Raw genomic sequence first — 16,349 nt, 5'->3', positions numbered from 1 at the left:
TGCGCTCTCTCAAATAAATAAATACATCTTTAAAAATTATGTGTTGCACACATGAATACCAAAGGCTCCGAGTCAGTCATTCTGGTTCTTGCATCTTTCCTGCTTAATGCCTGCAGACATCCCATTCCTAGACTCTAGATCTGCTATGCTTTGGTCTCTACACCTGGACCTCTACTAAATGCTCCGTTCACATCCTATCCCTCACCATGCCCCCTGGCCAAAATCCATTTCTGGGATGGTCTCCTCTTGGCTTTCTGTTTTATGTTGCTCATGATGCGGATGTATTCCTGTGACTTTGCCCTGGCAGGTCCTCCCATCCCTTATCTGGAGACGAATCTGTCCTCTAACTTCATGCTTGGCTGAGGCCTTACATCTGTGACCTCGACGCAATTCATCCTAAACCTATTATAAATGTAGGTTGCAAACAGGCTGACCCCTTACTCTCCTGTTTCCGTCATTGGCACTACTAACCCTTTGCTCAGTGGGTCCTGAAGCCTTCATCAGTTTTGGTGTCAGTCTTGCTCCTTCCCCCAGGAGACATGAGGCAGGAAAGCATCCTCAAGCCGTAGGGACAACCGATCTAAGAGGCTATAATTGCATCCAGCCAGTCGCTGACTATGTCCATTTTTTCTCTGTGAACTCTACATCTACCATCTTTGTCCTGCTGTCACCTCACTGATTCTCGGAACGAGCCAGAAGAGCTGCGGAGAACTCCTTAGCTGCCCTGTGACGTCCATAGGGGACCCAGGAGCCTGTTCGGAGCCAGTCTCTGAGGATTTCTGAGGACTCGGGGCTATACATTGGGAAGAGATCCCTGGGGCCTTTCTGAGCTTCAGAAGAGAATCCCAGGAGACTGCCTGAGCCGCGTCAGCGAGTCCCTGAGGATCCACCGACACTTCATCGGAAGATCTCTGGTGATTCCCTGAGGTCATGTGAGGACAGGGTCCTGGAAGAATTCATCAGGCCACGCAGCAAAGGAGCCCTGAGGACCTACCGAGTGTGTGTCAGTTGGGGGATCACCAAGGATCCATTGAGATCACCCAGGAAGATTCCTAGTTTCTGTGGAGACAAAAGGGGATGCCCGAGAGTTCCCACGGTTGTCATTCACCCAACCAACACTCAGAGGCGGAGCTCCCAGGCTACTGCCGTGGCGTCAGTGTTGCAGGGTGGACGCGAGGCGCTGTGCGAAGGGCACAGACTTGGTGTCCCACAGGTGAGCGCCGTTCCGCTGTTCCAGGAGGGGCAGCCTCTGGGGCGGCTGGCATGGGGCCGCGGCCGGCCTGTAAAGCTCCTGGCGCCGAACCTCGCGAACGGCAAGAGCGACGTCCGGAGGCGCCGGAACGCTGATGGAATCCGATCGGTTTGGCGGGAGAACTGGCGGCCGTGGGCCAAGGGGCTCCCACGAGCGGAAGTGCAGGCGGTCCTGACCCGCCAGCCGCTGACGCTCGGACCCTGGTCTGCGACCCACAGAAATCCAGGGCGCGCGGCGCGGGTCAGCCCGCGTCCTCCGGCGCCGTGTCCAGTCGCACAAAACGAACCTGGCAATGACCTCAGCGGGCGTCGGAGCCCCGCACACCCAGCCACCGTGCTGTCGCGTCACCAGTGCAGACGGCGTCTCCCTCCTTAAAAAACATCTTATTTACTGACACATCCCAAGTAGGCCGAGGGCGGGCGGGGGGACAGACCCCCGCTGGGCAGGGAGCCCGACGCGGGGCTCGACCCCGGGACCCTGCGATCCGGACCCGGGCCGAAGGCAGAGGCCTGACCCGCGAGCCCCGGCGCCCCGCAGCCGTCTGCGTTTCTGGGATTCGGAGCGCGCGAGCCCCGGCGCGGGAGCACCGGCGGGCGGAGGCCGGCGGCGGCGAAGCAGGCCCCGGCCGAGCAGGGCGCCCCGCGCGGGGCCCGACGCCGGCACCCCGGTCCCGAGCCGAGGCCGAGGCCGCCGGCCGACCGACCGGGCCGCCCGCCGCCGCACCAGCGCGGACCCCCTCCGCCCTCACGGGCTCCGGCCGGCTCTGCGAACCCTGCCGGCGGCTCAGGGCGCCGGGCTCCGCGCGCCCCCGGGACCCGCCCCGCCGCCCCCTCCACTGCCCCGGGCGCCCCTCCCGCCGCCTCGCCGGGCAGCGGAGCACGGAGCCGGGCGTGGGCCCCCGTCAGCCGCCGAGACACCGAGCCCAGCCGCCCCGGCCGCAGCCACCTCCCGCCTCCCCAGCGTCGCCCTCTAACTCCGTCAGCGCCCGCGCCGTGCGTCTGGCGCGCCTGGGACGGAGGCGGGACTTCCGGACGCGCGTAGGCACAACTTCCGGAAGGAGGCGGAAGAGCCTCTAGGCTCCAGGCTCGGGAGTCCCGGGACCGCTGAGGGGCCACCCGGGGTTCGGGAAAGGGCCGCCGGGGCCGGCCGGCCGCGCTAGGGGTGTCGGGGCCGCGGGTCTGAGGGATGAGGAGGGGCCATGGCCAGCGACGGGGCCAGGAAGCAGTTCTGGAAGCGCAGCAACAGCAAAGTCCCGGGCAGGTGGGTGTGACGGGGGAGGCCGGGTCGGGGTCAGGGGTCAGAGGTCAGGTGGGCGCGTAGGCCCGCTGGGCTGCGGGGGGAGGCGGGGGTCTGGGGAACGGTGGCCTGGGCTGCGGGAGGACGGCTGGGGACGTGAGGGGCGTCGGGGGCACAGGGGGCCGAGCGCAGGGTCTGGGAGGTCGGCGGCCGCGCGTACGTCGAGGAAGTCGTGTGTCCCGACACGGACGGGCTCTCCCCGTGCAGCTCCGGGGCTCCCTGCGGCGCCGAGAGGGCCGGCTCGGGTCGCGATGCGAGGAGTTCGGTGGAGTGCGGGACTGCCCGGGGCGGGCCGCGCTAGCCGGGCGGCGGCCTCTGCGAGGGGGCGTGGCGGCTCGGCGCGCTTGAATGGCCTCCTTGTCCGCGCTGCGGACGGCCGGCCGCGCTCGCCTCGCCGAGGAGTCGCTCAGGGGGGTTTGAGACTCCCGGGAATTTCCACGAGCCCCACTTTCTGGCCTCAGAGCCGTCTGCTTTCTTGAGTCAGCAGCAGGGAGCAAGCGACGAAAAGAAAAAGCACCGCCCGCCCGTAAAGGAAGTGCACGCAGTGGCCTGGGTGCTCCCTGGGAGCTGTTGGGCTCCAAAGTCCTGATCCGCCCGTCGCTGAGCGCTGGCCGGGCCGGCAACGTGAAGACAGCGCGTGGACAGTGCCTGGGAGGAGCCAGCGGCTGGCGATCGGGACTAGAGGAAGCAGCCGTCAGGGTTCCCAGACGCGGTCACTCTGTTTGGAAACCGGCGTCCGAGTACTGGACGTTAGGAACCGTGGTGTCGGAGTTCCTCCCCGGGACCGTTTCTAAGCCCGGCTTATTCTTAGACCTCGCACAGGACCCGCACGGGGCGGGTGGCCGAGCTGTGAACTTGGAACTCCCTGTGTTCAGCCAGAAACGGCCCGTTGTCAGAGATTTGGGAGCTGGTAGCAGTGAGTTACCGGCCGCTCAGACACATGACTTCAGAGGGGATGGGCAGAGGCGGCCAGAGGGCCCGCTTCACGCCCCGGGGTTGTGCGTGATGGAGGAAGAAAAGAGCTTTCTTCAAAACCAACGTCAGGGTCAAGGTGATGTGAAAATTCTGGAGGGCGGAGGATGGGAGGTCCCAGCAGTGACAGAGACGTGCGCTCCAGAGCATAGACTCTGGGAGAAGCGAGCCCCGGGGCAGGAGAGCTTTGGTGTGTTGCCGTTCGGCGTTGAGGTTTTGGTTCCTCCTCAGTCTAAAGAAACTGATTCTTAGCCAGCCGAGCTCCAGGGGTAGTCGAGCTGCGGCGTGCAGTTCTCGTGGTGAATAACGCTTGGACCCATGGCTGTGCCTCGTGGTAGTTTGTCCTTGTGTTGGGTTCAGTACTGTGTCCCCCCCCCCCATCACGTCCACCTGGAAACCTGTGACCGTGACCTTGTTGGGGAATAGCACCTGGGCAGAGGTAATCAAGTTAAAATGAGGTCGTACTGCGTTAGGTGACTGCTCGTCCAGGGACTGATGTCTTTAAAAGAAGAGGGAGATGTGGACACAGACAGAGGTAGGGAAGATGGCATGTGAAGACGGAGGCGGAGGTTGGGGCCGTGCGTTCACACAGAAGCTCTCCTGCCACGTGCGTTCATAAGGCCAGGAAGGCCAAAGGTCCCAGACAACCAGCAGAAGCTAGGAGGGGCAAGGAGGGATCGTCCCTGAAGAGTTCAGAGAGAGTATGGCCGTGCCCGCAGCTTGATTTTGGACTCCAAGCCTGCAGACTACGGGAGGATCCGTATCTTTCATGGTATGATGGGCACGGGAAGCTCACGTGGGCCCCAGCTCCTGTGAGGTTCTGCGTCACCCGACACAGACTTCCGTTTCCTTCTGATTTTGGCACTCTGCGTGTCTTAAGCGTTTTTGCGTGTTACAGATTGGAATGGAGGCTTGGAGAGCTGCCAGAGGCTGTCCCTGCAGAGAGCAGGGCACAGAGGAGAGGGCGGGCCTGCTGGAAAGGCCTGCCCAGCGGCCTGTGCCCCGCGCCTCCTGCGGTCTGGCTCTGGCGGTGCTGCTGTTCTGGGCTCCAGGAGGGGTTGCGAAGGCCGGCTCTCTCGGCCGCCAGAAGCTCACTTCCTGTGGCGATCGCCGCGTCCTTCGTCCTTATCTGCACGAGCACAGCGCTGGCGGAGTCCTGGCCCGCTGCCTGCGGCTCTCCCGGCCCTTTCAGTGCGTCCCAGGATCGTCTCGCTCTCGGAGTGTGGACCCGAGCCCGGGAAGCACCGCGGAGGGCGAACAGACTCACCGCAGACCGCAGAACTGTTAAGGGTCTTTCAACAGCGTAGCCCTTAGCAGTTCGTTAGCAATCATTCCCTCATCACACGTCCTCGCGACAATAATGGCAGGTGGTCACTGAGCTCTTACTGTTTGCCCGGCACGATTCTTGGTGGCCTGCAAGTGTGGCAGCTCCCTGGTGTTTCGGAGATCCAAAGCTGCACGCTGTCTCACAGCTGACGCTCCCTGAGGCTGGCTCGGGTGAAGGCCCTTGCATGATTGCTCTGAAATGCCATGTGGAGGAGCATAGGAAGGCCCTTCATAACCCGAGCCCTGCCCGATTCTGGAGCCACATCGCCCTCCGTGGTACTGCGTGACTCGCAGGTCCCCTGCTGTCCAGGCTGTGTGATACCGCTGTCAGTTCCATGCTCTCCGAGCAGCTCAGAATGTTCTTTGCCCCCATCTCCTCCCCTGTGCCTGGCTTATTTTATTTTTTTAGTTTTCAAAGTCACCTCCAGTGCACCTCCTTGTAAAGCCTTGCGTGATTTCCCGCAGTCTGGGCCGAAGTCCTGTTTGTGTATCAAACTCGGCATCGTTGGCGTGTGCTCGTTTTCTTCTCCAGACCGTGAGCGCTGCGGGTGTCCGGAGGCGCCTTTCTGCCCTTTGCAGTGTTGGTGCTGATAAATGGTGATTGGTTTGGCCCGCCTTCCGGGTTAACCTGGAGGGAGTAGTGATTTCTTTCTTTCTTTCTTTTGTTTTTTAAGATTTTATTTATTTATTTATTTGACAGAGATCACAAGTAGGCAGAGAGGCAGGCAGAGAGAGAGGGGGAAGCGGGCTCTCTGTGGGGCTCGATTCCAGGACCCTGAGACCATGACCTGAGCCGAAGGCAGAGGCCTCACCCACTGAGCCACCAGATGCCCCTGGAGGGAGTAGTGATTTGGCCAGGGTCTCCCACAGCGTGAGAGGTGGTCTGGCAGTAGCCCCCCATCCTCTGCTCCCGCTGGCTCTTCGGTTGTCTTCTTGGCGGGAGCTTCCTTAGAAATTCCTCTTCCAGATGAGGCCGGCTCTGTGATACGGTGGAAGCATCTTTGACTTGGTTCTGTGGTCTGGGTTTCAGCCTTTTTTTTCCTACTAATCTCTGTGTGACTGTCACTGTGTTATGTCAGCCCTGGGGCTGTGGGCTTCTGCCAGGGTAACCGGATGAAGCTGGCTTTGTCCTGAGCGGCTGGGATCTCCAGGTGCATATTTATTTGGTCGGGTCTAGTTCTCTTTGGTGAGCATGAGAGAAAGCCTCTTGGAGCAGCTTTGAGAATTTGAAAATTTTATTCCTTTGGTAGCTGTTTGTTTAACCTGCACTCAGTGCCCATAACAGTTCCAGAGATACACCAGTGAGCAAACAGATCAGAACCAGTGCCCTCACAGAGCTTGCAGTGGCGTGGGAAGGTCAGAGAATAAAGACACGGCTCAGTTAAGAAGAGATCACCCGTGGGGAGGAGGGACCTGTCATCCTGGGATGGAAGCCTCAAACAGAGCCTTGGGATGGCTGGTCGGAGGCAGGTGGCGTGGGCAGGGTTCCTGGTGCCAGGATGGCCAAAGCAGGCCTCCCAGAAAAGGCGCCATCTGGGCAAGCCCTCTGGTGTGGGTCTGCCGGTGGCTGGGGCGGCTCGGCTCTTCCCGCAGGAGGCGGTGTGGCTGGCGGGCCTGGGAAGGGTGACATTTGTGAGTGGGATGGCGGCAAGAAGGACCCAGATTGGATCCGGCGAGGCTGCGGGTTCTCGGGGTAGAGCCAGAGTTGGGGACAGCTCACGGTGTTGGGAGAGCGCTTTCAGCTTCCGGCGGGCACAGCCTGAGGCGTCTCCGAGCTGGTGAGACGTCCGCTCCACAGACTGACCAAGACGCGTCGCTCATGGGCGGAGGGGAGGCCCTTCGTGCGTCCAGAACATCCTCCGTGTGCCAGGTCCTGTGCTGCAGGCTGAGCCAAGAAGTGTGGCTCTGGGGGGCGCGGGGCTGAGGGAGACCCAAGCACGTCTGTATGTGCTTCGAAGGTCAGCACCCGGGGGCGCGGGCCGAAGCATAGGACCCTGCGGCAGTGGGAGGTGGCGCCCTTCCAGCAGAGGTCATGCCTGACCCCAGCCCTGGAGATGCAGAGGGGCAGCCCGTGGAGCGGCGGGGATGCGGGACGGGCCGTCAGAGCGCGCCTAGCGGGGGTCCCCGGGGCTGTGGAGGAGAAAGGCAGCCGGGGAGCCTTGTTGGAAGACCGGTGGGAGGTGGGCAGGGCTCGGGAGGCCCCAGAAAAGAGCTGTGAGAAAGCACTGAAGGGAGGCGCTCGGGCCTGTTCATGGTCCTTGCGGAGAGGGTGGATGGCGGAGGGGGGTTGGCTCTGCCTCGGGCTGCGGCTGGAGCATGGATTCCCTGCGCCCAGCGTCGGCTGTTGGGGTTGAGGTGACCCGCAGCGTTCTGGCTGGAGGGATGGGGTGTGGTTGCCGAGTCGCGCTCCCCAAAGAGGTCCATGTCCTTATCCCTGGAGCCTAGAACAAGGTCACCTGGCAAAGGAGAGGGAATGTCTGCGGAACCTGAGACATTACCTTGTCCTGGGTGACCTGGTGGGTCCAGCGGAGCGAGCGCGGACAAGTGGTCAGGATCTACAGCAGCCGCACGCTGGTCGGCCGTCGCCGGCTCTGGAAATGGAGGAAGAGACCATGAGCCCTGGGGGGTGTGGTGGCCTCCGGCCGCAGGAGTGACCTTCTGCCTGAAGCCGGCGGGGACCTTGGTCCTACAACCGCAGGAAGCAGAATTCTGTCAACAGCCTGTGGGAGTAGGAAGTGGACTCTCCCCAGTGCATCCGTAAATGAGTGCAGCAATGGCCACACCTGGACTTTAGCCCCCTGAGACCTGTTCTGGACTTCTGACCTCCAGACTTTAAGATGATAAATGTGTGTGTTTGAACCGCTGTATGTGGCAGATCGTTAACAGCAGCCACAAAAAAACCCCTGGGCTGGAGGAGGGGGGTCGGAGAATTGTGCGGGAGGGGCGTCGGATGGGAAGGGTTGTGGGTGGCCTTCCACACCCGGCCCTGCAAAGTCCTGCCCTTGAATGTGGACCGGGTACCTGCATCTGTCTTCCCGGCCCCCCCCACCTCTGCGGAGTGCAGTTAGTCCCGAAGGGCAGGAGCAAAGCTGGAAGGGCTCCACCCATAGCTTGTGTCTTCTTGGGTCCATGAACTAGGCGGAGGCCCTGCCTCTTCTCTTGGGAGCTTGGAGCTGCTGCCCTGACCAGCTCGCTCTTGTTTTTTTTTTTTTAAAGATTTTATTTATTTGACAGACAGAGATCACAAGTAGGCAGAGAGGCAGGAAGAGAGAGGGAGAGGAGGAAGCAGGCTCCCCGCTGAGCAGAGAGCCCGATGTGGGGCTCGATCCCAGGACCCTGAGATCATGACCTGAGCTGAAGGCAGCGGCTTAACCCACTGAGCCACCCAGGCTCCCCGCTCGCTCTTGTTTTTAGAAACCTGTTTATTTCCTTGCTTGTATTTTTCAAGTGGCTGTTTGGATGGAGTGCGTGTTTATTCCTCTTTTCCTGGGTCGTGAGGAGCTGGGGAGTTGTGTGTCCTGTGCGGGCGGGTCTCTTCTGGGCTCCGTCTGTGAGTGGAGATGGTTTCTGTGAGTGGAGATGGTCTTACCGTGCCAGTGCCTGGGAAGCACTGGCAGGGGGCGCGGTGCTATGTACACAGTTCCTTTTGCTTGTTTGTTTCTTGTGCTCCTGTTTCATGTTATTTAAATGCCTTTTAGCTGGCCTGGAAATAATTTTGAAAAATAAATATGAGTCATGTTTTTTCTCTCTTATATATTTGTCAAATGTAGCAAGTCAAGACTTTTATGGGTCAGTTTTTTTTAAAAAGATTTTATTTATTTATTTGACAGAGATCACAAGCAGGCAGAGAGGCAGGCAGAGAGAGAGGAGGAAGCAGGCTCACTGCCCAGCAGAGAGTCCGATGCGGGGCTCGATCCCAGGACCCTGAGATCATGACCTGAGCCGAAGGCAGAGGCTTTAACCCACTGAGCCACCCAGGTGCCCCTATGGGTCAATTTTAAGTGTGGACAGAAATGATTAAATAAATCCCTAATGACTTTGATTAAAATTATTTTTTTTTAAGAGCTGAGAGCAAGAGGAAGTATTCCATTCCCCGAGTGCTGTGAAGGCACTGGCGGAGGTCATGGGTGGGAACCAGTTGAAGTGCCCTGGCAGCCCGCTTCTGTTCCGTTCCCCAGGCTGCCCTGGGCCAGCCCTGCCTGCGTGCAGCACGGAGAAGGACAGTGGTGCAGTGACCCGGGGCCAATGAGGGACACCTGCCCCTCCCTGGCCTCTCGGGCGGCTCCGTCTCCAACCACTCCTCAGCTTTTCCATGTTCAGACGCGCCCAGTGTGGAGTCTGGCCCTGCAGGCCCTTCGGGGTGCAGCACGGGTCCGCTTGGGGGGCCTGGGCCTCGCATGGGATCGTGCACACAACTGGGCACGGGGATGGCCAGCCTTGGGAGTGTGGCTGCGGACAGAGGTCCTGGGCCGGGGTGCTGTGCCACACCCCGCACGAGGCAATGCGGGCCTTGTGACACTGCACCTGCGCTGCTGCTTCTCTCCTGCCGGCGCCTGCCGTATAGCGCGCCATCGACCCCCGCCGTGGCGGGGTGTTTGCCGACTGGGGAGCCTGGGCTGCAGGCGGGTAGCAGAGCTCCCTGGGCTCAGCCCTCGTCCAGCTCCTCAGACCTAGAGGGTGGGGAACCTGGTTCCCATGTGCTCAGATTTGCAGTCTGGGGTTCCTTCAGGAGGAGAGGGACAGCTTCTTCTGGCTTCGCCCTGATGTTCCCTCCACAGACCAGAGGCAGAGGGGTCGGGAGGCCCAGAGGGAATGGGGCAGCCTGGGTTCTTCCCATTTTGGGGGCCCTGGACTTGGGGGACTTTCATTTTGAGTATCCCTAGTCTTTCTGTTCCCCCATTCTGAAGTGCTGTTTCCTCTTTTCTGGGGGTTAACATGGAAATTCCAGCCCAAGTGTCGAGGGTCGCAGAGGTGCCTGTAGCCATCAGTGGTTAGAGCAGCGTGGGCTGTCTGCGGTCCCCTAGATGAAGGGCTGCAGATGCTGTCGCCGTAGCTCGCACAGCCGGCCTGGAAGCATGCGCACCAGGCCCCGTGGCAGCCCTGCCCACGTGTGTTCCTCCCCGCATGGAGGGTGCCGCCAAGGTTGCGTGTGCCCTGCCCTGCTGCTTCCGAGCGAGGGAGCCGCCTCTGAGTTTGGATGTGTGCCAGTTCGGGGCCGTACACTTCTGGACCCCGACGGCATTAGCTCTGTTCCCTGGGGGCCCTTATGGGTGCTTTTGCCCGTCCTGGGGTCCATCTTCTGAGGGTCTGGAGTCCGCCAGTGCCATGGAGTGGCCGTCCTGGCCTGGTGTGCGCCCTGTGCCCCGGCGGGCATGTCCGTCGTCTGCCGGCTTCCTTCTCAGACAGCCTGTGCACTTGAGCTTGGCCATGCTGCTGGTGGCCCGACCCCCTCAGTACGGTTCTTACCCGTACTTGTTCCCGCGCTTACCTTGCTCCGGTTTTGAAAGGATCCTTCTTTCAGAAAACATTCGTCCTAAACTGAAAGATAGAATAAGGCTTGCTGGCCCTAAGGCTTATGCCCGAGGAGACGAACAGCGCTCGGTCCCTGTCCTCTGGATGAGCTCCTGATCCTTCACAGAAAGCCCTCCGCAGGGTGACCGGGATGTCACAGGGCGTTGGGCGTGATGTGTGTGGAGAGCAGGGCGAAGGGCAGGGTCTTGGAAAGGGGACGGGTCCCTCGGTGCCACTGTGGACATGGGAGACGGGGGACAGGCCTTTCAAGGGTGCCGATGCACCTGCTTGTTTTCCGGCGACTCTGTTTGCAGGTGGTGAAGCCAGCCAGCTGGTGGGACCATGTGGTGTGCTATTGGGGCGGGGCCCTAAAAGGAGTGTTGGGGCACTCAGCTTCCAGAATTCAGGCGGGCTCTGGGAGAGAAAAGCTTTGTGCTGTCCGGTTGGGTGGGGGAGGAGCCACCTCTTCTGTTCGAAGAGTGAGCCCGCCTCTGCTGCACCTCTGCTGCGGCAGCCGCACCCCCCCCCCCCCCCCCGCAAGCCGCTAGCACTGCGGGTCCTTCTTGGACCCCGACCCTGCTGCCCGGTGCCGCGCTGTGTGTGGGACTGCCTGGGAGGGCGGGTGGCTCCGGGCCCCATTTTGTTTTCTCTCTTGGATCAGTTTTTGTCACTAGAGCCATTGTGGCATTTTTTTGTCTCAACCAGACATGGCTTCGTGGATGCACCTGATTCTCAGCGGCTCTGCGGGGTTGGGTCAGGCAAGGGAAATGCAGAGCTGGCCAGAGGGTGCTCAACTTCTGTCTTTCTTGTAGAACTTAACTCCTTCTCATGTAAAAGGTTCAATCATTCAAATATTTGTGTAACAAAGTAAGCATATATTGGATACCTTCTGTGTGCCCACCAGGTCCCACAGTTGCTGGCCTGGACCCCCCGCAGGGCAGCCTGGGGCAGCGTGGGCGGGGGAGGGAGATGCTGGTGGAGGGCGGAGGTGACCTCAAACCGGACCTTGAAGGACCTTCCGTGCCTGTAGGTCTGTGCCGGGCTCTGGGGGTGTTCTGTGCACAGCTGAGGAAAAGGCGAGCAGGAGAGAAAAGCGTTGCCCGCAGGGACCGACTGCTGAGGTTGGGCCGTCAGACTGCCTGCCGGGAGCGGGGGTGGGGGCTGGGGGCGCTGAAGGCCAGCGCTGGCTCCAGGCAAGGGTGGTGGTGTGGGGAGGGGGGGAGAGGCATCGGGAAGGTTCCACTTGTTCCCCAAGGGCAGTAGGAAGACCTGGCAGACTTTGAGCTGGAGAGTGAAGCTGACCCCAGACTGGCAGAGCTGAGACCGCAACCAGAGGCAGCAGTGGGAGACGTTGACAGAGGGACGGTGGAGATGCGGGGAACGGTTCAGGGTTTCGGGGGACCTGGAGATCGGCTGGATGTGGATGGTATGCTTCGGGGGGAGGGAAGGGGCCCTCGGGTTCTTGGATCGCTGTTCGTGGAGATGAGGTGGTGGAAGGGGTCGGTGACCTGGTCCGAACGAGACACTGAGCCCCGAGCCAGGGTCATGGGGACAGCAGGTGGGTTTTTGATGCCACAGACACGGGCAGCCCAGGGAGCACCAGGAGCAGCTGGTGGCAGAGGGTGTGAAGTGTGCAGGAGGCTTGGGGCGCTTGTCGGTCTTTCTGCCTCATCTGTGGGGTTGTCCTGGAGCTGGGCACCGTGAGAAGTGGGCGTGAAGTGTGGCCACTGGGGCAGAGCTGCCTTCTGTCGTGGCCCCGTTCATGCGAGGTGGGGGGGGTGTGGCTGAGTTGGCAGTGGTGCCCAGAGGCAGCTGTTAGAGAACCCTTCACCGGGAGGTGGGCGGGAGCATCAGGAGAGAGCGTGGTTCCCCATAAAGTGGGAAGAAGGCAGGGTTGGGTCCTCAGCTGTGGGGAGTGGAGGTCAGGAATGTGTGGCCGTCTCAGAAGCCTCCGGACAGGCCTGGCAGGAAAGGGGGTGCGGTGGCGTGGGGTCGGAGAGTGAGGTCAGAGGGCTGGGCGCGGTGCGTCTGGAGGCCAGACGAGGGCAGGAGGATGGAGGGGAAGGGACTTGGGCGTGGCCGGCCACCACTCCGGGTACTTTTCTTGCTAATTCCCAAGCTTGCTTTCTTCTTGCTCTCACCTCCTGTTTTCCATAACACGCCCCTGTCGCTCTTGTTTGGGTTGGGGTCTGGCAGGCGTGGAACGCTGTGAGTTTCGGGCGCGTAGCGTGATGATTTGGTGTGTGTGTCCTGAGATGGTCACCAAGCCTGTCCTTAACTCCGTCACCACACATGGTCACCGTGCGCACACGTCACTTTCCCGGGACTTGTTTAAGTTGGAGCCTCCCGCCCGTCTTCACCCGTTTTGCCACCCCCTCCCCCGCTAGACAGCCACCAGCCTGTCTCCCGTCCCTGTGCGTTCACGCGGTGCCCTTCTCCTGTGAAGGAATGCTTGACCTAAACGTGCTCATTTCCAAGATCTATTTCAGGGGACGTCTGTGGGGCACCTTGCCTGAGCCTCTGCTGGGCTCTGGGGGGTCCCAAGGAGCATGACAGGAGGCAAGTTCCATCCCTTTTGTGGGGAGCTCATGGCCCCATGGGGGCACTAGACGGCCGAGAGCGGTGGGACAGGCCAAGCGTCACTGCCAGGCGGGGTGGCACAGCTGTCTTTGCTGGGAAGGCTCGAGAGACACTCGGACGCAGGTCCATGGGGCCAGCTGTTCCTGCAGTTGCCTCCACGGGCGGAGAGTTCCAGACTCTGCTGTGGGCGGAGGGACGTTGGAGTTGTTTGCTGTGGTGATAATGGTGTTTCATGCATTTTCCTCTGAAACCCTCCAAAGTTAATTCCCTCGGAAAACTTACTTCTCCTGAATATTTGATAACCCCCGGGAACGTTGCGGTGTGTTCGAGCAAGCCTGATGGTAAGTCCGTTGCTAACTGAGTTCCTATTTCAGAGAAGTGCGTCGAGCACAGGGGGCGCGGCGCAGTCTGGGGGCCCGGCCCGGGAGGCTGCCGGCCGCGGCGGGGCTCCTGACCTGCCCGCTGGCGCCCCGCGACTAAGATGCAGGCGAGCATCTCCTAAGTGCTGGGTTAGGCTGATGCTTAGGATGTGTCTTTTCTATACTTTTCCTTCCTCTCATGCTTCACTATCTCCCTCGGGGCTGCTTCAGCCCCGCTACTCCAGTCTTTCCCCAAGACACACGGAGCCACCCTGGTCCCTGGCCTGTCATTTTCGTTTCCACGCCGGGGCCTTGGTGTCAGGTGTGTGTGTGTGTGTGTGAGAGAGAGAGAGTTAAACCAGAGAAGTGTTTGCTGGGGTATGTGGGAGAGAATCGCCTTCTTGCCACGCAGCATTCCTCCTTCCTTCTGGAATTCTGCCCGTGACTCTGCTCGATTCCCTCTTGCTTCTCCCGCTGCTGTGCTCACTCGTGTTGGGATGCTCGCCCGCCATCGCTGGAGCCAGGGACCAGCTGTCCCTGTGTCCCTGCTCCCCAGAGGCGCCCAGCTCCAGTGTCAGCCTGGCCCGCAGCAGGGGTCAGCCCATGTCTGCTGAATGAAGGGTGCCCTCCAAGGGAAGGCCAGGCTCAAGCACTTGGCCGTCACGGGTGCCCTCGGGCAGCCTTGCGTGCTGGTTCATTACACTCTGCCTGCCCCGAGCTGTAAAGGCGGCGGGGCCGAGTCCTGAGGAGCCAGCAGTCGTTGCTCCGGGGCCCCCATTTCTCTTCTCTGGGCCTCCCCCGGCTGACCCGTGTCTCCAGCCTGTCCTCACCTGTGACCTCCTCCATCTGGGGGTGCCCCTCGTTCCCACCTCCTGCCTGCAGCGAGCCTCAGCTGTACCATCTTCGTTGCCTGCCTCCCCCTTCCTGGTGGTGACGGTCCCGTGGCTCGCTGTGTCTTGTGCGGGCGGGGTGCGTTCTGTTGAGAACTTGGGGGCTGTCTTGGGGGGGTCCTCTTCGGGGCGCCATCCCTGGGGCGTCTCTTCCCCTGCCCATCCCTGGCGTGCCCCGTGCGGTGCTGTCCTTGGTCCTGGCGCCTCCCTCTCACCTGGGTGGGAGCCTCTGGGGGGCCGCAGGGGGGATCCATGATGCTTCGTGAGTCCTCGTGTATTTGTTCTTCCGTCTGAGAATCCTCATGGCCGCTCCGTTGTGCGGTCATCAGGACGGAGACCTGTCCCGCCCAGAGAATGCGGCTGTGGTCCGCGCTGTTGCCTGCTGGCAACGAGTGAATCCTGAAGTTTCAGGGTCTTGGGGGGTGATCCATGCCTGTCATTTTCACTGGAAGCTGCTGGAGCGTCTGGTTCTGTGCAGGTACATTAGGGACTTCCGTTGTTCGGGGCTGCAGAGGGGGACTCGGACGCGTTTAAAGGTCTGCTTCGAAGGTTTAAAGGTGTGCCTGGCTTCCCCTCCCCCTCACCCACCGTGGCCCAGCAGCCTTCCCTGGGCCAGGGTCAGGGAGGAGACCCCCTGCTGCTTCCCTTCTTTCCCGATCCTCTCCCTCCCTCCCTCTCGCACTCCCTCCCTCCCTGCCTGCCCCCCCTCCGCCCCCCCCGCCCCCCCCTCCCTCTCCGCATCTTTGGGGCCATCATTTGCATAGCCTCTGTCTCGCTCACTGAAAGTGTACAGTGTTTTTAGTCTGTGTGCAGAGTTGGGCAGTCGTCGCCACAGTCAATTGTAGAACATTGGCCTTAGCACGCAGAGAAACCCCAGGCTCCCCAGCAGGGACTCCCGTTCCCTGCTCCCCTGCCCCAGCTGCCCCGCATCTGCTGTTTGTTTCTGCAGACTTGCTTGTTCTGGACATTTGCTCATTCCTGTGCCTGGATCATAGGACTGTGGTCTTCGTGACCGGTTTCTTTCACCGAGTGTGATGTTCTCAGGCTCCATCGACGTGGGAGTGGGTGTCAGCTCTTGGTTTCCTGTTGGAACCTGCTAGTACATTCCGGTGTGTGGCTAGGCTGCCCGTTGATGGGCCTGGGGACTGTTCCCACACTTGGCTGTTACAGAGCTGAAGCCACCGACCGCATCCTTTCCCTGGACCCAGTGTCCCCGCCTCCCACGCCTCTGCTTCTCTGGCTATTCAGAATTTGTTTCTGTGGCCGTCACGCACTAGGAGTTTGACTGCTTGTGTATGTATCCAACATGATAGATAGTTTCATCATCTCTTCCTAAAAACTTTCTGTAAGTGATGTCAACACTGGGCCTACGCAAGTTCGTCTTCAGCGGTGTGTTTATAAGTTTACCGATCCTGGTTCTTGCATTTCTTTTGTGTTTGCTGTGGTTAGTGTTCCCTTATACCATGTTCCAGCTGATAATGGGCGAATGGATAATGTGAATTCATTCTTCACTTGTTAACGTATGAAGGGTTTTCTTGAATTTTCTTTCTTCCTGCTTGCGACACTGCGGAACCTGTCTCCTGTGTCCTTACGCGAGGGTTTCTTGCGGCGTGTGCCTGGAAGTGCCGTCATGTCATGTGTATCTGCTTTCCGTAAGGAATCACTGGGGTCCTCTTTAAAGCAAAGAGTTACTGTTGTGTTTTTAAGCAGTACTATTTATTAAGAAGTTTATTGGTGAGCGTATTTTTTAAAGAACAATTTCATTATGTGGAATGAGGTAGGCGTGTTAGTTGCCACTTACTCTTTTAAAATGGCTTTCACTGAAGCCTGTTTTTCTTTTCAGCTATGCAAGGCCAGATAAAAATGCAATTTTAATAAGATAAAATGAGATGCCTTTTAGTCTGAGCTTGAACTTTGCTGGAACATTTTCTGCTCAATAAACACAAGTGGTGTGCCTGTGAAGAATTAACGCGCCGGCGCCGTCCTGGCAGGGAGGGGCCCGCAGCGCGCCGTGCTGCTGTACGACTCGTGCAGATGCCTTGCACAGAGAGGGCAGAGACCCCCTGCCTGCTGGTCTGGAGCTGTCTTCACGTCCTGAGACACAAGAGAAGGGGGCAAGCCAGCAGGGTAGGTGCACAGTACTGGCGAATGCTGCCCGTAGGT

The 16,349-nt window shown here is 60.1% G+C and overlaps 1 protein-coding gene across 1 annotated transcript in view; it reads left to right on the top strand.

Annotated features, from left to right (window-relative positions):
* The first annotated feature begins 3,488 nt into the window (after nt 1-3,488).
* Nucleotides 3,489-16,349, top strand: part of TBC1D22A (TBC1 domain family member 22A) — a 292,897-nt gene continuing 280,036 nt past the window's right edge. The window contains 2 exon segments of the mRNA XM_032345894.1: nt 3,489-3,536; nt 3,538-3,599. Of these exon segments, the coding sequence (XP_032201785.1) occupies nt 3,489-3,536; nt 3,538-3,599 (110 nt within the window).

This window comes from Mustela erminea, chromosome 6, assembly GCF_009829155.1.
Source record: "Mustela erminea isolate mMusErm1 chromosome 6, mMusErm1.Pri, whole genome shotgun sequence".
Lineage (NCBI taxonomy): Eukaryota > Metazoa > Chordata > Mammalia > Carnivora > Mustelidae > Mustela > Mustela erminea.
This window is presented reverse-complemented; position numbering and strand designations above follow the sequence as displayed.